Raw genomic sequence first — 19,601 nt, 5'->3', positions numbered from 1 at the left:
AGAAAGAACCCATGTACTTCCTTAATGACATCTGGAGCTATCTCATCCCAGTGCGTGTGGAAGAATCCAGCAGAGAATGCGTCCGGGCCAGGGGCTTTGTCTGCGTTTATCGAAAAAGCAGCTTCCTTGATTTCACTCGCAGACGGCAAGGTGGTGAGCATCGTATTGTCCTCGGCAGAGACAATAGGGTGGAGGGCTTGTCGAACAGTCTCCTCTCTTTCACCAGGTTGCGAGGTGAAGAGGTTCTCAAAATATTCGCCTATAACTGCAACGGTCTCTTCCTCCTTATGCACCATCGTCCCATCCTCTCTCTCAATGACTGAGAATCCATTGGTCCGCTTTCTGGATTTAGTTATGGCATGAAAGAATCCTGTATTGCGATCGCCAAGTTTTAACCAGAGAAGCCGGCTTCGCTGTTTCCAGTATTCTTCTTCCGCAAGATACGCCGCATTGAGTTTCTCTGAGATGTTTTGGATCAAGACTGTGTCGTTTAAACGACTTGAGAGTGCTGCGTCCAGCTCCCGTTTCTTCTCCTCTATGATGCGTTGACTGTTACGCTGTTGTGTTTTGTTCCACGCTGAGATAGCACTTCGTGTGGAGCTGAGCTTATCGCTTACAGAGGAGTTAGTTGTTGCACGCCAGGAGTCAGAGATGATCTTTTTTGCCTCGTCATTTTTGCACAGCCTTCTGTCATATCGGAACATACCCCGTCGGCGTCGACCTCCCTTGTCGAAGAAAGATAACAAAGGTTTGTGGTCGGAACTTTCGAATCCTACGTACTCGCAGCGTGCAGAAGGAAAGCACTCAGCCCATTGGGTGTTCGATACAGCTCTGTCAAGCCTACACCGGACTAGATGATCACCTCGTTTGCCTCTCCATGAGAGGAAATCACCAGAGTGCTGAAGATCGAAGAGGTCTCCTTCAGAGAAAAAGGTGCGAAGGTCGGAGAAAGAACCTTCAGGGCGTTCAATCCCGCCATCTTTTTCTTCACTGCTTATCAAGTCGTTGAAGTCGCCGGTTAGGAACCAAGGTTCCTCCCGTCCTGCAGCAGTAGCTAATAAGCGATCTCATAATAGATTTCTCTGGTTGCGGTCTGTACTACCATGGACAAAGGAAGAGTAGAAACTTTTTCCTTCAAATTGAATAGTGGTCTCGATTACATGAGTATCAGACTCTATTATTTGGAGATTCAGCTCATTTTTCCAGAAAAGGCCTAAGCCTCCCGCACCATGTCCTGTTGGAGAAACGAGATGGTGGCAGTCATAGCGCTTTCGGATGTGTTCCAGCTTTTTTTAGGACAACATCATCGGGATTTTTTGACTCCATAATGAAGATGATATCCGGGTCATATTTCTTTGATATCTCTCCGAGCCGACGAACTGTCCGGGGATTCCCCAACCCCTGGCAGTTCCAGCTAGCTATAGCTAAGGAGCGGGGTGGGACGGAGCCCGAAAATCCATCATACGTCTAGTCGACTTAGGGATCAGATTGACAAGTGGTACATTCTCTGAGGCTGTACTTGAGGCTCCTTGTTCAGTATCCTTGCTGGCGGTTTTGGCTCGAGTTCCTCCTGTCTTAGAGCCAATGCCAGTTTTCCGGCGTGGAGATGGCTTGTTGGGTACTTTCCTCTTCTTTGCCGCAGTGCTTGCCAGTCCAGTTTCCTTTCCAGGGTCCTTTCGTACCCCAGGAGGTCGACCTGGTTTGCGTTTAACAACGTTTTGACCACTAACGGTTTCAGTGGTAGCAACCACATGTGGGCTTGCTCCCAGGCGCATAGCTGTAGGGATTCTCTCCCTGCTTAGTTCAGTTTGGTGTGTGCCATTGTCATCACACCTTTGGGATTCAGCTTGAGGAGAGAGACCGAGGCGAAGAGAGGCAGGGAGTCTTTCACGAGGGCTAGGTGGAGACTCCATTGATACCCCCATATTGGCATCTTGCATCGGGGGGTTTGGGCCCAAGCGATGTGAAGCTGGGATGCGTTCCACAGTCGTTGGTTGGGTCACGTTGGGTGAAGAAAGGGAGGCTCGAACCATGTGAATTGCTGCTTCTTCCATTTGGCCTCTTTCTTCTGCCTGCCTTACTCTTTCCTTCCTAGCTTCTCGCTCAGTTGGATCAGCACACATTGTGTATTGTAGCATAACATCACGCACTTCACCCATAGCTTCGTTTACCGCCTCCTGGGGAAGGGGTTCGTGGTTGTTTTCCTGGGGAATCCCCCTATAATTCATCTCTGAATGGGCCTTTGAAGCACTTGAACCAGAGTCTTTTGCTGCAAAAGAGGTCTTAGGTTTCTCCCGATAGTAGCTTTTGCTTGGAGGAGCAGGGAGGGAGCGATGGCTGGAGAGGTCACGGTGCGAACGTGATGAGCGATCATATGCTCCCTGTTGACGTTCTTTTGTCTGATGATACCTGCGATTTGCACTTCTGTCCTGCCAAGAGTGGGATTGAGGTTTATGGTTTCTGTGCTGCGCAGGTTCTCCTGAATTCCTAGGGGATCTGTTTACCCGATCATGTCTGTGGGTTGCTGAGAACTGGTATGGTGTGTTATGTGAACGTTCTCGTTCTCGACGACTTCCTTCTTCGAGAACTGGTGGTGGAGGATGGTCTCTTGCCGGTCCTGAGCCATGTGCTGAAATAGCTTCTTCGTGTTGTGCCTTCATCGCTCTCGCTTCAGCTTTAGCTACCAAGCAGTCTCTCAATTCATGATCAAGTTTCAAGCACTTAGTGCAATGTTTATCTAGTCTTTCGTATACTAGAGTTGTAGCAACTTCATCTCCATTTGGGTATTCAACTGTAGAGTTTTTTATCAGCGGGAGAAGTCCATTGATATGTACTCGCATCCTTACTGTGAGAGCCGAAATCTCAGCCTTTTCATATAGCCCAATATCAGAGCCAATAGCTTTGATAGTGTCTTCTGTCCAGAGATGAACTGGCAGGCCTTGGACCTTAATCCAGAAGGGGATTAGAGAGGGGAAGTTTGGAGAGACTGTAGGTTCCCACCTTTGCAGTATAATCATCCATCTTGCATAGTGGTAGGGCCTTTGTTCCAGTACTGCTAGTAGGTCTGATTCAAGCTCAAACTGGAATTGAAACATGCCATTTCCTAAATCCGAGCCCACTGGTTTGAACTCAGTTTTCCAATGTTCAGTGAAGAAAGGTATCAGTGTCCACACTTTCTGGGCTGTCTTGTTTGTTACTCGACCAATGAGGGTTAGAGCATGCTTACGAAGTAAGTCAGAGTTGTCAGGCAGAGGCACTTTGACACGGGCTGAGCGGGAGGGTTGTTGGGAGGCTAGATCTAGGCCTTTGCCTTTCTCAGCTGATGAAATTCTTCTATGCGCCATGGTGCGAGAGATTGGGCTTTATTGCTTAACCACTGAGCAGGGTCAATAGCTTGAGGGAATCCCCTGAAGACAGTTGACAGCGTATGAGTGGGTAAGAACCTTTTGGTTTGTAGAGACACAGAGATGTTGTTCTTTTATGGTTCGGACCAAACAGCAGGACCAGGAATCCCCGGTGAACTTAGTAGACTGGGAGTAAGAGCTGAGAGAGATCCCTAACGAGGAGCCGCCACCCAAAGGTTGGCTGATGTGGTATCTCCGACTCGAGGAAGCTTCCCGTGCATTGTATCGGTGATGAGTAAGACGGCCGGTGGTGAGAACGGACCTGTCGATCGGAGTCGCAAGTGGAACCCGATGAAGATTTTGTCAGCGCCCTTTTTTATCCAGAGGATTAATCCCAAAGAGGGAATTTTTTGAAAAAACAGAGAACTGTCAGACTTTTGCGCCAATCAGGATCAAGGATCCGCTGGTCCGAGGGGGGATGTGTCAGGCGTAAAGTTGGTTAAAGACCTTCCTCGAAACTCGTGGCTGGGAGAACTCTTTGTTGCCGTAGCTAATTTGAATTATTTAATGAATTTGTCCGTTCACGTGCACGTTGCCTCTATTTCCTTGGATTAAGACAAAACTCTGAAACACTTAACTTTTTTCTATAAAGTTAAAAAGAGTTCTATTCACACATTGAAGTTTGAACCAAGATAACAAAACATGATTTTTTTCTTTAATAAAGAGGAACAAGAACAACGTTTCTTTTTTCTTTTTTCTCATGAATTGTTTGAATTCAATGGCGAATCCACCACTTGAGTCTCCGACCAATCCACATTTCTTCCAGCCACTTCTTCTCGGTTTCGACACTCACCTCGTATACTCAACTCTTTCTCTGATTCTCCTCTGTTAATTTCTCTGTTTTCATATTTGATTTTTGTTTATTTTTGTTGCAGACAATACCAGTTGCCTTCTTCTCAAAGCACATAGAAGGAAAAAACAAGCAGAAAACAGCTAAACTTAGATCACACGCTTCAGATAAAACTTGGGAAGTGACAATAGATGGTCGGAGACTCACCAGAGGCTGGAAAGACTTTGCCAAAGCACATGACCTTCGAATAGGCGACGTCATTATCTTCAAACACAAAGGAGATATGGTGTTTAACGTCACTCCATGCGGTCCTAACTGTTGTGAGATTCAGTATGCACAATCTCACCTCATCAAGGAAGAAGAGAAGGACAACAGTGATGATGACAATGAGAATCATTGTAGAACAAATAAGAATCTAAAACCTGAGAGAGAGCCAAAGTCCTCTTTCGCATTCGACTACTGTTTTGTAGCACAAGTCACTGCTTCAAATCTAAGACTAGACACACTTGTGAGTACTTACTTACCTCATTTCTACTTCACACACTTATAAACCATGTTGATGATGTATAACTGTGGTTTTCAGGATCTTCCTATGGAAGCTGCGAGTTCAAATGCTCTAAACAAACAATGCCACGAGATGATAGTAGTGAACAAAGAGGGAAACTCATGGACTGTGAGTTTGAGATTTAGGGAATCAAGCAGAAGTTATTACATCAGAGGAGGCTGGAGAAGATTCTGCCGTGATAACAGACGAAAAATAGGAGATTTAATGGTGTTTAATCTGGTGGGAGACGGCAAGACTTCTCCCATGATCTGTATCTGTCCTGAAGAAGAGTGTTCAGAACTAGTGAGGAAGACAAAGAGGCGTTCTAACTGGGTGGCTTCATCATCTTCAAGGAGAAACCGTTTTGTCACAATCTCTCTCACACGTTACAACTTCAGAAGCTCCAAACTTGTATGTTAAGCAAAGATCTTGTTTATGTTTTACTCTCTTTTTCCCTCTATTTTTGATTTATTGGTTCTTGTGCAGATTCTTCCAGCAACTTTCATGAAGATCAACGGTATCAAGAAGCAGAATGAGATAATCCTTATGGACAAACATGGCGTGAAGTGGGTAACGAAGCTGGTGAAGGATGGATCAAAATATGGGAAAAGAGGATTGGGAAAAGGATGGAAAGATTTCTGTGAAGCTAATGATGTATTGAAGATTGGTGAGCCTTTTCTGTTGGAGTTGGTTTGGGAAGACACACTTCCTGTTCTTAAGTTTTGTTCTAAGGTCAAGGTTGAAACAATCTGTGACTGAAGAACAGAGTAATTTATTTACTGTCTCTAAATTAGATAACAGTTGCCATTAATTCGCTACTAGTAACAATACTGCTGTATGTTAGTATGCACATGCTGAAGTCTAGTTAATACTAGAATCAGTTAGCTTGGGTGATACAAAGATAAATGTGGTGGTTAAAGAAAAAAGTTCAAAATATTTTTTAGCTGTCTCCTGGACCTTTAACAAAAAAAAAAGCCGTCTCCTGGACCAGGACCAGTGTCGATCGCTGATGGACACCAAGACCAAGAAGCAAATTACGATATATTTGGAAGCCTTCTTTTCATTAATTTATTCTTTTAATTTAGTGTACACTGCATGCCCCCATGATACTAATATCAACAAGCCACTTGCAGCAAACCCGAGTACGTAACCTAAAAGACCAAGTGGGGCTAAAACAAAGGCTAATAATGCATTTCCGTAACTAAATTTGGAACCTGAAAACATTTTATGTTTTTCCCCCACATGTGGTCACGTGTGATTCGGAGATATCACAAACACAAATTGTGTCTTAGAACCTTAATTATTTGATCAAAGAGTTCTTTATGCCATATGTAACAACAATAAGCAAATACGAAAATTTAATTTCACAGTACATAGCACATACAGTAAACAAACCATATATATATATGGTCTAGTCCTTATTCATCTCTCCACCGTTAAAGGCTACAGCTGCTGGTCCGGCCACACCAAGCTATACATATGAAGAAGAAATTATATATATATGTGGGTAATTAACTTGAGCAAATGAAATAAGAAGAAACAAAACCGTTTTAATTAAGATTATATACCATGGTTGTCTTGTTGTCTTGTAAATGTAACTTGTGCATTTGAGAAGATATGTCTTCTCCTTCTTCTTTCTTGTGCAGGTCTGGGTTCATGGGAATGAGTTGATTCATCATCGTAAACATCTCACCAGTGAAAGAATTTGCAACCGAAAGGATATCAAAAGTGTATCCGTTATCTCTAGCATCCTCCCATCTGCAGCAGCATTGGCAAAAACTCAAAAAGTGTTAAAAAAATTTAAGAATATAGTCACTGCTACTACTACTACTACTGTTAGTGATCTAAAACAAAGTAATCAATTATATATCCAGTTATTTATGTTTTGCGAATTTTTACTCCTTAAGGCCTTCATGTGCAATGCGTCGCCTATCACGTCTGATAAACTCGTGCGTTTCTGGTATTGGCATGTCCATCATCCCATAAGGTCGGGAAGAGATCATCAGCAAAAATCCTGCTTTTATGTTGTCACCTCTACGATTAAAAGGAAAAAAAGAAAACAAAAAAAGTCACAACACCAAAAAAAAAAAAAGAAAACAAAGATTTGCAAACAAAAAAAAGCAGAGGTTTACTCGACAAGAAACTTGAAGAATCTCTGCCTCTTAACAAAGTAGAACATGAGGTTTGAGTAATAATTTGAATCCTGTTTGGTGAAATCAGACAGATACTCCTCGGCTCCATCGACGTCCCCACTAACAAGTAATGCAAAAAAATGTTCTCTGTCGAAACTGCAACAAAGAACAATTTAAATGTGTAAATCCAGACAAAAAGAAGAAACAAGAAAAAGTGATTTGATTTTATTCAACTTACGACGTCAGGAGACTAGTTTCCAAACCCCGAATCAGAACAGCCCTCATGGAATCCATTCTATACTGGGATTCTGAGAATCACTTCAGCTTACCGTTACAGTTACCTAGACGGCTATCTGATCTGACAACAGGAGAAAGGAAAGAAAGAAGACACCCTAGGTTTTGTCAGATTTTTCCTGCCAATCAAATCATAATGAAGCCCAGCCCCCTTTGTGTTACGGTTTTTTATTTCTAAATTGCGACGACTACAAACGCTTGAAATATTAATTGTGTAATTAAGGACAGAAGACTATGTAAAGATGCATAAGACGCAAATTCGTTATGTTCCATATTTTCTCTCTTCTTCGTAAATTTTTTTTTTTTCCATGATCTCTCTCACACGTTACAATTTCAGAACCTCCAAACTTGTATGTAAGCAAGATCTTTGTTTAGGTTTTACTCTGTTTCACTCTGTTTTCCTCTGTTTTTCCTCTGTTTTTTTTTGTCTTTATTCTTTGGTTGGTTTCTAAATCTTGTGCAGATTCTTCCAGCAACATCCATGAATATCAACGGTATCAAGAAGCAGAATGAGATAATCCTGATGGATAAACATGGCGTGAAGTGCGTAACGAAGCTGGTGAGGGATGGATCAAAATATGGAAAAAGAGGATTGGGAAAAGGATGCAAAGATTTCTGTGAAGGTAATGATGTATTAAATATTGGCCAGCCTTTTATGTCGGAGTTGGTTTGGGAAGACAGTGTTCCTGTTCTTACGTTTTTGTTCTAAGGTCAAGGTTGAAACAATCTGTGACTAATTAAAAACGGAGTAATTTAATTAATGTCTCTAAATTAGATAACAGCTGCCATTATCGGACTTTATCTTTCCAAGTTTTTTAGTGATGTGCAAGAGTTAAATACTACAAGTACGAATGATATTATACTAAAAAAATTATATGAATCCACTATTAATACTTCAAAACCGCTACAGATATAACAACAATTGAAATCTCATTAGTTTGAGCACACAGAATGGAGAGAAACCAACCTCATCATCGTTTCTATACCAGAAATGCCAAAAACAATTTTCTCCAGACTGTCTGAGACATTCATGTGAGTTATGCACGTGGTAAATGAAAGCAAGACTTCTTGTTTCTTTTACTTTGGAAGAATTGTTAATTTAATTTTCTATTTTAGTTTACAAAAAAAAAAAGAATTGTTAATTTAATTCTCCCGACAGAGAATGTGATTTAAGTGAGAGACAACTTGTTCCCTGTTGTTTAAATTTGCATTGGACGAGGTTTCTTCCTTGACAACAGTTGACCTTAATCGTTTACTAAAACCAGAATATTAAGGAAACAAGTTCATTCCATTAGATTCGATACATTGAATAATAATATGATATACGACTTCTCAAACCATCTCTGCAACAAAAGAGCATTACCATATAGACCACCACGTTTCTTTCTTTCTTTGCAAATTCTAACGATGACGAGAGAACACTACCTTGTTTTCAACCTACTCTTCCTTGTCCTCGTCTTATTGATGCAAGTCGGAGAGGGACAACAAAATAGAGCATCAGATGTTAAAGTGGGAATCGTGGACGATGTAGGAATGGCATATTCCAACATGACCTTGTTCTGTATCAACATGTCTCTTTCTGATTTCTACTCGTCCCATCCAGAAACCCGGACAAGGCTTGTAACCACCGTTGTTGACTCCAAAAAAGATGTCGTTACTGCAGCTGCAGCAGGTACACACATCAGTTCATATCTACAAGCCGTCTCTTCCATGTTTTTATTTTGTTTGCATAACCAGAACATTCCTTGGCATTGACTTTGACGCAGCTCTTGATCTGATAACAAACAAGGAAGTGAAAGCGATTCTAGGACCGTGGAACTCCATGCAGGCGCAGTTCATGATTGAGATAGGCCAAAAATCTCACGTTCCGATCGTTTCATATTCTGCAACAAGTCCCTTCCTAGCTTCCATCCGTAGCCAATACTTCTTCCGAGCTACCTACGACGATTCATCTCAAGTCCACGCCGTTAAAGCCATCATCAAACTCTTTGGGTGGAGAGAGGTTGTGCCTGTTTACGTTGACAACACCTTCGGAGAAGGTATAATGCCTCACCTCACCGATGCGTTACAAGATATCAACGTTCGTATACCTTACAGAACCGTGATCTCTCCCAATGCCACGGGCGATGAAATCTCCGTGGAGCTTCTCCGGATGATGACTCGACCCACTAGAGTGTTCGTTGTCCACACTGAAGATCTGCTTGCATCAAGATTTTTCGCCAAAGCTAAGGAGATTGGTTTGATGAAGCAAGGATATGTCTGGATCCTCACCAACGGTATTACCGATGGTCTTAGTCTCATGAAAGAAGCAGAAACTGATGCAATGCAAGGGGTCTTGGGTGTTAAGACATATGTACCGAGATCCGACAAGCTTGAAGCATTTAAATCTAAATGGAAGAATAGATTCCCACTCTCTGACCTCAGCGTGTATGGACTTTGGGCTTATGATGCCACCACTGCACTGGCGATGGCCATCGAAGAAGCTGGTGCATCAAATTTGATTTTTGCCAAGACAGATGATGCCATGAGGAACATGTCTGGCCTTCAAGGTCTAGGTGTATCTCAATACGGTCCAAAACTTCTCCAGACACTCTCCAAAGTCCGGTTCAAAGGTCTTTCTGGTGATTTCCGGTTTATCAATAGAGAACTGCAGCCGTCAGTGCTTGAGATTGTTAACGTGAATGGTCATGGAGGAAGGACCATAGGATACTGGACGAAAGAACATGGTCTCTTGAAATACGTAGACCAAAGACAAGCTACCACGACCACTTTCACTACTTGGAAAGATCGACTCAGACCAATCATATGGCCTGGTGACACTACCTTTGTGCCCAAAGGATGGGAGATTCCGACAAATGGGAAAAGGCTGAAGATTGGAGTCCCAACTAATAACCATTTCCCGCAGTTTGTGAAGGGTACAAAGGATCCCATCACCAACTCAACAATATTCAGTGGGTTCTGCATCGACTACTTTGAGGCTGTTATTCAAGCGATGCCTTATGATGTTTCCTATGACTTCTTTCCTGTAGAAGATATGGATTATGAAACTATGGTCCACCAAGTGTACCTCGGGGTAAAGCATTACCAACACTTTTCCTCTTGTATGTCATGTCTAACCTCCACAAAGGTGGATTCTCTTAAAACAATGTCCTTGTTCTTTTGTGTGTTTGGAGCAGAAATACGATGCTGTGGTCGGAGATACAACGATATCGGCAAACAGGTCAATGTACGTTGAGTTTTCATTGCCGTACACACCGTCAGGCGTGGGTCTGGTCGTTCCTGTTAAAGACAATGTCAAAAGAAGCAGTACCATTTTTCTGATGCCTTTGACGTGGGGACTATGCTTACTCAGCCTTTTGTCCTTTTTCATAATCGCCGTTGTCGTATGGGTTCTTGAACACAGGGTGAATCCAGACTTTGATGGGCCTGGAAGATATCACTATACTCTGGTTCTCTTTCTCCATCATGGTCTTTGCGCCGAGTATGTTCACTCTCTCCTTCACATTACTATACCAATGCTCATTCCATTTCATAATCTTGTTTATATGTACAGGAGAAAGAGTGCTTAGCTTCTGGGCGAGGCTCGTGGTTATCATTTGGTACTTCTTAGTACTTTTGTTGACTCAGAGTTACACCGCTAGCTTGGCGTCGCTTCTTACATCACAGCAGCTTTATCCAACTGTGACCAACATAAACAGCTTGCTGGCGAAGGGAGAGCGTGTGGGGAACCAGCGTAGTCCCTTTATTTTGGGAAGACTGAGAGAGTCAGGTTTCTCAGATGCTAATCTCGTAACCTATGGGTCTCCAGAACAGTGTCACGAGCTACTGGATACAGAACCAGCAAAGGGAGGTGTTTCTGCTGTTTTCATGGAATTGCCATATGTGAGACTCTTTCTCGGACAGCACTGTAACAAGTATAAAATGGTTCAAACACCATTCAAGGTCGATGGGTTTGGCTTTGTAAGTCTCATACAAAAAACACTCTCTATTGGAGCATTTCTTCAACTCATGAATTTATTGTGCAGGTCTTTCCCATTGGATCCCTTCTAGTGGCTGATGTTTCAAGGGCCATTCTAAAAGTGGAAGAGTCGAACAAGGCAAACCAACTGGAGAGCGCGTGGTTCAAGAAAATAGACGAAAGTTGCCCAGATCCACTCACCAGCCCCGACCCAAATCCATCTGAATCGTTCCGGAAACTTGGCATCGATAGCTTTTGGGTTTTGTTTGTCGCTGCAGCCATAGTCTGTGTTACTGCACTGGGGAAATGCATGTTTCATTTCTTGAAGGAGAACCCAGACCAAAGAAACCTGCAAGGATTGTGGGAAAGGTTCTGTAACGACCGTGACCCGATAATCCGGTTTTAATAAATAATGGTTTGGTTTAGTTTTAATTATTTCTTGAACAAAACCCTTAGTAAACCAATTATTTTACCTAACTATATAATTGTCTTATTCTTCCTAAACGTGAGCCGCCAGCACTCTTCTCCACACCACCTTCTTCTTCTTCTTCCTAATTCTTGATCTCCATGTTCCCTTCTCTCCATTTTATTCTTCTCTTGATGTTGATCAAAGGATGGAATCATTGCCTCGAGGTCACTGTCTTGCTTGTCGTCCTAGCCACCTCGTCACGTCGGACACACAACCGTGACTTTGGTGCCACCGTCCCATCACCACCTCTTGACGTTGGGTTGTTGCAGCCCACCGGAGAGACATGCCGTCATTGACTTAGTCGCCGCAAGTCACCGCCGTCAAGACCCGTGCAAGTAAATCATGATCTCATCACTTGCTTGCCCACCAAGTTTCTTAAGTTTGATTGTTCACTTGTACCAATTTCTGAGCCAACGTCATGAGCCGTGAACCCATGCGTAAAGGTTTAAGTGACTTTGTTTATTTCTTGAGCAGGAAGTTACTGTAAACCCTAGCCCTAACTGTCTCTTTTTGTTTCTTTTTCCGATCGTTTCCTTTATGCGCTAAGGTGAAGCCGGTCTAAGCCTTTCCAATCATTGGTTTCTTTTATGTTTCCGGTTCTCCGATATTGGCTAAGGTGAGGGCTATCCCATTAAATCCTGAGCTAGTTTAGTACTACTATTATGGAAAGTTTAGTTTCGAAACATGATCCGTCTCTGTGAATTGAGTCTGTTTGAGAGTCTTGTTTGTTTATTACTATTATTGATTGTTAAACCGGAAATAGGATAATAGAGGATTCAACGGTTGATTGAATTGAATGAATTAAAAACTGTTATTTATATATGTATATACATAAGTCTGTTATGAGATTGCGGGGCACAAAGATGTTGTGCTAACGGCGCATTGTGTGGAGATTGCGGGACACAGAGACGTTTGTGTTAGCGGCGCATTGTATGGAGATTGCGAGGCATATGGACGTCTATGCTAGCGGCGCATTGTATGAGGGATTGCGGGGTACAAAGACGTTTGTACTAGCGGCGCATAGGTGATTGCGGGGTACAAGGATGGACTCTTGTACTAGCGGCGCATAGAGTTATATATTTATATCCGTATAAGGAGAATGCGGGGTGTGTGATCTAGTTATGCACTATCAGCGCATTTGATGTTTTATGTGGTGTATTAGACACCGTGTTTGTTTCATGCTAGAGCTAGGCCTACATAGTCGTAGTGCTATGTACTGAGTCAGTGGTTTGTGGTTTAGCATCTCATACCTCACGGAGTAACTCCCCTGTTACTCACCCCTCTTTCTTCCCCCTTTCAGGTGAGACCGACGGGCAGGAGTGATTACTATCGGATTGGTGCTTTGGGAGTTTTATTTCTTTCTTTTTCAAACTTGCGGATTTTATGCTTTTATCGATATTCTCGAGATTTATTATGTTATTTGGATTTATGGCTATTTATTGGATTTACGACTTTGGAGTTGAACTTTTGAGAAGTAATAAATGGAGATTTCAGAATTTTATTTGTTTATTTTATTTTGGAAAATACGGGTGTTACAATTTGGTATCAGAGCGGGGTTCCGTCCCGGCTCTGACCCGGGATGGCGATTTATGGGACTCGGATTTCAACAATTTTCAATGTTTTGGGATTGAGAGTTAAAAAAAAAAAAAAAAAAGGTGACACCCTTTTGTCCAGTATCATTTGGTTAGTTGTTAGCGTTACTAACTCTTTTATTTTTGCAAGAGAATACCAAGTTTCAATTTGTTTTGTTGTTTGCTTTATCTTGTGTTCTTCTTTCTTTCATAGCCGTTGAAGTTCTTTCCCGGTTCTTCATGGAATTCGGGGCGAATTCCGGTTAAGTGGGGAAGAATTGTAACGACCGTGACCCGATAATCCGGTTTTAATAAATAATGGTTTGGTTTAGTTTTAATTATTTCTTGAACAAAACCCTTAGTAAACCAATTATTTTACCTAACTATATAATTGTCTTATTCTTCCTAAACGTGAGCCGCCAGCACTCTTCTCCACACCACCTTCTTCTTCTTCTTCCTAATTCATGATCTCCATGTTCCCTTCTCTCCATTTTATTCTTCTCTTGATGTTGATATTGATGTTGATCAAAGGATGGAATCATTGCCTCGAGGTCACTGTCTTGCTTGTCGTCCTAGCCACCTCGTCACGTCGGACACACAACCGTGACTTTGGTGCCACCGTCCCATCACCACCTCTTGACGTTGGGTTGTTGCAGCCCACCGGAGAGACATGCCGTCATTGACTTAGTCGCCGCAAGTCACCGCCGTCAAGACCCGTGCAAGTAAATCATGATCTCATCACTTGCTTGCCCACCAAGTTTCTTAAGTTTGATTGTTCACTTGTACCAATTTCTGAGCCAACGTCATGAGCCGTGAACCCATGCGTAAAGGTTTAAGTGACTTTGTTTATTTCTTGAGCAGGAAGTTACTGTAAACCCTAGCCCTAACTGTCTCTTTTTGTTTCTTTTTCCGATCGTTTCCTTTATGCGCTAAGGTGAAGCCGGTCTAAGCCTTTCCAATCATTGGTTTCTTTTATGTTTCCGGTTCTCCGATATTGGCTAAGGTGAGGGCTATCCCATTAAATCCTGAGCTAGTTTAGTACTACTATTATGGAAAGTTTAGTTTCGAAACATGATCCGTCTCTGTGAATTGAGTCTGTTTGAGAGTCTTGTTTGTTTATTACTATTATTGATTGTTAAACCGGAAATAGGATAATAGAGGATTCAACGGTTGATTGAATTGAATGAATTAAAAACTGTTATTTATATATGTATATACATAAGTCTGTTATGAGATTGCGGGGCACAAAGATGTTGTGCTAACGGCGCATTGTGTGGAGATTGCGGGACACAGAGACGTTTGTGTTAGCGGCGCATTGTATGGAGATTGCGGGGCATATGGACGTCTATGCTAGCGGCGCATTGTATGAGGGATTGCGGGGTACAAAGACGTTTGTACTAGCGGCGCATAGGTGATTGCGGGGTACAAGGATGGACTCTTGTACTAGCGGCGCATAGAGTTATATATTTATATCCGTATAAGGAGAATGCGGGGTGTGTGATCTAGTTATGCACTATCAGCGCATTTGATGTTTTATGTGGTGTATTAGACACCGTGTTTGTTTCATGCTAGAGCTAGGCCTACATAGTCGTAGTGCTATGTACTGAGTCAGTGGTTTGTGGTTTAGCATCTCATACCTCACGGAGTAACTCCCCTGTTACTCACCCCTCTTTCTTCCCCCTTTCAGGTGAGACCGACGGGCAGGAGTGATTACTATCGGATTGGTGCTTTGGGAGTTTTATTTCTTTCTTTTTCAAACTTGCGGATTTTATGCTTTTATCGATATTCTCGAGATTTATTATGTTATTTGGATTTATGGCTATTTATTGGATTTACGACTTTGGAGTTGAACTTTTGAGAAGTAATAAATGGAGATTTCAGAATTTTATTTGTTTATTTTATTTTGGAAAATACGGGTGTTACAGGTTCCTTCAGCCAGACACAAAGTCATACATAAACCAAGTGAAGAAATGTCAATGCTCCATAAATAACCATGAAGAAGCAAACAATGGCAGACAAAGTTAGCACATTTCATTTACCTTTCCCATTTTTTTTTAATTCCTTCAAGATTTAATATTACATGTTTTAAGTAACGAACACATGCATTTTCCTAGGACCATGACGATCCTTGTCCACTATGATATACAGTAAAAGGCTTTAAAAATCTGCCCCCCGTTAAGATAGTGAATTCATAAGAGGAAGTAGCAGGCAAAATAGCATTTTTCACAGAAAACTCTGATGCAGGCTGGAGTACCAGAAGAAGAGGTCTAGACTCTCTTCCGCTGCTGCCAAGCCTTCCCTTACTGCTTAAAAAGCTTGAGAATCACATTTCTAGTTTTTGTTTTACTTTCTTTTGGCTTCACCGGCATTCAAGACAAGTCAGTTAGAGTCCAAAGTTCAGTTGTCGTTTTAATCCATGACAAGGGTGACTTATGTTTTAAGTTTTTTTAGTAGTTGGAAACACATTTTAAACTCGATTTTTGTGTCTCCTTTCGTATTTATGATAAAGACATTACTTATACATAGTTTCAAAGGCTGGTCTTGGGCCAAGCCTAACAAAACATTTGTTTCGGACACCCACAAATGTTGAAAAAATTTCTATATATATCTAAATTTGTAAAAAATAATTTTTAGACTTTTAAATTATTGAAATCTTGATTAAATCATCTAAGGCCTTCAAAATTTCAGGGCCGGGCATAGTTTGTATATATCAATAGACCAAAGACATGATACTTTAAACACAATACAAGAACCGGTGTGGATATTGATAAAAAAAATGCTATAAACTGAATCTAGGTAGGCATTATCTTTTGTAATGATTTGAATTACAGCTTACAATTAATATTTCTCTTTAGTTTAGGAAATTGTGCAAAAAATTTAAGTCTCTCTGAGTTCATTTATTGTGAGAAAGAAGAAAATGAACCGGTGAAATACGAAGAGACAACAACAATCTTCCTTTGTACTATCTTGTAACTTGGGTTTGTTGAAGTGATCTGAAATGGTGAATGCATCACTCTTATCTCCGGCAACCCCACACTTCTTCCAGCCGCTTCTTTCCGGTTCCAAGAGTCACCTGGTTTGAATCTCTCCGTCTATGTCTTTGTTATAGATAGTACTCTTATGTATAACTGTTTGTCTCCTGCAGAATATTCCTGTGAAGTTCTTCTCCGAACACATTGAGGGAAAACACGAGGGCAAGACGGTCATGTTGAGATCTGATGCCTCGGAGAAAACATGGAAAGTGAAGATGGAAGGCCAAAGACTCACTCAAGGCTGGAAGGAGTTCGTTGAGGAACATGTTCTTCGAGTCGGTGACTTTGTCGTTTTTAGACTCGAACGAGACATGTTGTTCAATGTCACTGCTTTAGGATCCAGCAACTGTGAGATCCAATACACACCCTCTGGTAGTCGCCGCCAAGAAGAGGAAGAAGAGAGTGTTGAAACAGGTATGAAACTGAATCATCGGTTTAATGTACATACACGTTCAGTTGAGACTCTTTCTATTCTTGAAACGTTTCATTTTCTGATTCAGAAAAAGAAATCAAGAAGAATCTGACAAGGTTTGTGACTTTAACTCCTACGTCAAGCAGTTTTGAGACCGGTAAACAGGTAGCTTCTCGCACCTCTATGCATGGTATCTTTATCACACTTGAGTAAGATCGGTCGGTTATAAACAATTTGGTAAGGATTTATATAATTTTTTCACAAATTTGGAAGATTATATATATTTAATTTTTTCTAAAATTTTGGGAGCCATATGACAATGCTTCACCAAATGTTCAGGACCGGCCTTGAATTTGAGTTTCTAAATTCTAAATCTTTTTTTTTCGCAGCATTTACCAGCAAGTTTCACGAGAGGGAACGGACTCATCAAGCCGGGGAAAATAATTATGGTAGATAAAAAGGGTGATGAGTGGGTGATGGAGCTTAAGGTTGGAAAAACAAATGTATCTATTATGTACATGTACATTATGAGTCGTAATGGCTGGAGAATCTTCTGTGGCGTGAATGGAGTAAGAGCGGGGGAGTCTCTAACTTTGGAGTTGATCAGAGGAGGCGAAAGTCCTATGCTCAAGTTCTGCTCCAAGGTTAGTTATGAAATTCAAATAACTTGCGTTCAACTTTACGTTTTGCCTAAAGTTGTGAAACGACTTGTACTCAGATGGAGCAGACACCATTTGAAGCAGAGGCTCGTGCTCACAAACGAGCTAAATGGAGTCAGGAAATAAGGGAGAAAACAGCTGAAGAAGGAGAACCCTCTCATCGCGCTAGGGCATCTAACAAAACCAATGCAAATAAAAAAAACTTACAGAACAAGCAATCTTGCTCTGTCTCAGATCAGTTGACTGAGGTGAAACATAGCGTTGTAAGTACTATAACTAGCATCAGACGGTTTCGTGAAGAGCTAAAGACAAAAGAACAAGAACTAGAAGGTTCATTGCAGGAAATCAACAACTTAGGTAAGATAGTGTAATTTCACTAATCTGATATATGTTCTTATAGTTTATCTTTAGCTCTACTCTATTTACTAACAGTTCCATGTTGGCACACAGAGAGGAAAATGCAAAGGAATCAAACAACATCCTCAAGTAATAACTAAGTTTAAATGTGGAGCTGAAGATCATCCAGACTTTTGTAAAATCTGTTTAATTTGAAGTCTTTGTTTCAAAAATGATTGTCTCCGACTTTTTGTGCTGGAGAATTAGACTGTAGTTTCCTAGTCCATTAGTTTGGCTCTTGTTTCCACCGTTTAGTCCCACTGATCTATTATTGTAATAAAAAATCAAGACTATTATTATAAGAGTCATTATAAACTTGTGTCCTCGAAACTCTGTTTCAAAGGGTGGTTGCTCCATCTGAGTACAAGTCTTTTGTTTAGTAATTTTTTTTCCTTTGTTTAGTAATTTCAACTTAGAGAAGCCCAAAACGTGCACTGCAAGTTATATTGTGTCTCCAGAGTTAGAGACTCTACTGCGACGACTTCATTCGCTCCACACAAACATTCCCAACCCTTTTACCTTTATCCATAATATAACATAGCTCCAGTTCTAAAAATAATTTAATTAATTATAAAACACACAATAAATATAATTAGTTATATTGAGTAGTTTTTTAATAAAGTTAAATTCATACTATAAAACATTAAATTTTTTTTTGAAATGGATGGAATATTACATTGATTTCAGTTGATATGGTAGTTTTACATCTTTTATTTTTTTGTCATACGTTTGAAAGAAATGACCAGTCGCTGGCAAAACATCATGCTGTTCAGTGTTCCTGAAAAATAACTGCAAGGCGTTTGTTGAAGAATAACTGCAAGGCATTTTTGAGCTCCAGACCAAAACTTTACATGAGCCCTCTCAAGCTAACATGGAGGCTGAGTCTGTTACTCAAGTGAGATGGTCCTTTCTTTCGACGCTGGAGGAAAAGGTCCTTAGTAAAAAAAGCAAAGATCCACTAGCTAGGGGTTGGTGATGGAAACAACACAACGTTTCATCGAGCTACAAAGGTCCGAGAAGTTAGAAATTTTATTAGAGAGATTAAACGGGGAGACGGCTCTATTGCAGACACTCAGGAGGATATCAAAACCGAAGCTGTGGATTACTTCTGTAGTTTCATGACCCATATACCTGAGGACTACTGTGGTGTAAACACGGAGTCCCTAAAAGATCTACTGAAGTTTGATTGCTCAGAGCAGGATTTGAATAAGCTAGTTGGAGAGGTTTCAGCAGAGATGATTCGGAAGGTTCTCTTTAGTATGGCAGCAGACAAATCTCCGGGACCTGATGGCTATAATGCTGAGTTCTCTGTGCTACAGGGGAAATCACAGGAGGAGACCTAGTGCAAGCAGTGCAATCCTTTTTCGATAAGGGTTTTCTCCCAAAAGGGATCAACTCTACTATCTTGGCTCTTATACCCAAGAAAGATAAAGCGGTATACATGAAAGACTATAGACCCATCTCGTGTTGTAATGTTATCTATAAGGTGATTTCCAAGATACTGGCCAACCGTCTGAAGAGGTTACTACCTTCTTTCATCTCCTTGAATCAATCTGCATTCGTTAAAGACATGCTCCTCATGAAAAATGTCCTTTTGGCTTCAGAACTCGTCAAGAACTATCACAAAAACTTTGTTACAGCCAGATGTGCAGTTAAAATAGACATTTCCAAGGCCTTCGATTCAGTCCAGTGGCCGTTCCTGGTTTCTGTTCTCGAGGCAATGGACCTGCCAGTGAAATTTATCATGTGGATTAGGAAATGCATCGAGCTTGCTTCTTTTTCCATTCAGATTAATGGTGAATTAGCCGGTTTAACTGCAAAAGAGGACTGAGACAGGGTTGTTCTCTATCACCCTACTTGTTTGTAATTTGCATGCAAGTGTTATCCAAACTTCTGAACAAAGCTGCTATGGAGAGGCGTATAGGGTTCCACCCCTATTG

General features: G+C 41.3%; 3 protein-coding genes and 1 pseudogene across 12 annotated transcripts; 3 read left to right on the top strand and 1 right to left on the bottom strand.

Annotated features, from left to right (window-relative positions):
• The first annotated feature begins 3,487 nt into the window (after positions 1 to 3,487).
• Positions 3,488 to 5,722, top strand: LOC106423349 (B3 domain-containing protein REM7-like). Its single transcript, XM_013864128.3, has 4 exons — positions 3,488 to 4,200; positions 4,280 to 4,702; positions 4,778 to 5,149; positions 5,225 to 5,722. The coding sequence occupies exons 1-4, from the start codon at positions 4,105 to 4,107 to the stop codon at positions 5,495 to 5,497; spliced, it is 1,164 nt and encodes a 387-aa protein (XP_013719582.1). The 5' UTR covers positions 3,488 to 4,104; the 3' UTR covers positions 5,498 to 5,722.
• A 210-nt stretch (positions 5,723 to 5,932) lies between these two features.
• On the bottom strand, positions 5,933 to 7,756 carry LOC106423324 (topless-related protein 2-like). The gene is made up of 5 exons (XM_013864103.3): positions 7,109 to 7,756; positions 6,871 to 7,026; positions 6,638 to 6,772; positions 6,307 to 6,496; positions 5,933 to 6,209 (listed from the first exon to the last, which is right to left on the bottom strand). The coding sequence occupies exons 1-5, from the start codon at positions 7,162 to 7,164 to the stop codon at positions 6,150 to 6,152; spliced, it is 597 nt and encodes a 198-aa protein (XP_013719557.1). The 5' UTR covers positions 7,165 to 7,756; the 3' UTR covers positions 5,933 to 6,149.
• Positions 7,757 to 8,028: 272 nt separating this feature from the next.
• Positions 8,029 to 11,659, top strand: LOC106420362 (annotated as a pseudogene).
• Positions 11,660 to 11,725: 66 nt separating this feature from the next.
• Positions 11,726 to 17,963, top strand: LOC111214327 (B3 domain-containing protein REM5-like). 10 transcript variants are annotated; one of them, XM_048765707.1, is made up of 10 exons: positions 11,726 to 12,034; positions 12,145 to 12,207; positions 12,892 to 14,165; positions 15,088 to 15,182; positions 15,277 to 16,238; positions 16,308 to 16,608; positions 16,695 to 16,771; positions 16,996 to 17,250; positions 17,325 to 17,622; positions 17,716 to 17,963. In XM_048765707.1, the coding sequence occupies exons 5-10, from the start codon at positions 16,161 to 16,163 to the stop codon at positions 17,760 to 17,762; spliced, it is 1,056 nt and encodes a 351-aa protein (XP_048621664.1). In that variant the 5' UTR covers positions 11,726 to 12,034; positions 12,145 to 12,207; positions 12,892 to 14,165; positions 15,088 to 15,182; positions 15,277 to 16,160; the 3' UTR covers positions 17,763 to 17,963. The 10 variants fall into 10 exon arrangements, 7 of the variants coding, with proteins under 7 accessions (XP_048621664.1, XP_048621672.1, XP_048621662.1 ...); XM_048765715.1 differs by having other exon boundaries at positions 12,139 to 12,207; positions 13,694 to 14,165; XM_048765705.1 differs by having other exon boundaries at positions 12,139 to 12,207.
• Positions 17,964 to 19,601: the final 1,638 nt, after the last annotated feature.

Source organism: Brassica napus, chromosome A3 (genome assembly GCF_020379485.1).
Source record: "Brassica napus cultivar Da-Ae chromosome A3, Da-Ae, whole genome shotgun sequence".
Taxonomy (NCBI): Eukaryota; Viridiplantae; Streptophyta; class Magnoliopsida; order Brassicales; family Brassicaceae; genus Brassica; species Brassica napus.
The sequence above is the reverse complement of the archived record's forward strand: the minus strand, read 5'-3'. Positions and strand labels throughout refer to the sequence as shown.

Coding starts and splice junctions, on each gene's coding strand:
- LOC106423349 (XM_013864128.3), top strand. CDS start 4,105: ATGAATTGTTTGAATTCAATGGCGAATCCACCACTTGAGTCTCCGACC. Junction 4,201..4,279: donor TCGGTTTCGACACTCACCTC/GTATACTCAACT, acceptor TTTTTGTTGCAG/ACAATACCAGTTGCCTTCTT. Junction 4,703..4,777: donor ATCTAAGACTAGACACACTT/GTGAGTACTTAC, acceptor TGTGGTTTTCAG/GATCTTCCTATGGAAGCTGC.
- LOC106423324 (XM_013864103.3), bottom strand. CDS start 7,164: ATGGATTCCATGAGGGCTGTTCTGATTCGGGGTTTGGAAACTAGTCTC. Junction 6,497..6,637: donor GCACATGAAGGCCTTAAGGA/GTAAAAATTCGC, acceptor ATGCTGCTGCAG/ATGGGAGGATGCTAGAGATA. Junction 6,210..6,306: donor AAGACAACAAGACAACCATG/GTATATAATCTT, acceptor TCATATGTATAG/CTTGGTGTGGCCGGACCAGC.
- LOC111214327 (XM_048765707.1), top strand. CDS start 16,161: ATGGTGAATGCATCACTCTTATCTCCGGCAACCCCACACTTCTTCCAG. Junction 16,609..16,694: donor AGAAGAGAGTGTTGAAACAG/GTATGAAACTGA, acceptor TTTCTGATTCAG/AAAAAGAAATCAAGAAGAAT. Junction 16,772..16,995: donor GTTTTGAGACCGGTAAACAG/GTAGCTTCTCGC, acceptor TTTTTTTCGCAG/CATTTACCAGCAAGTTTCAC.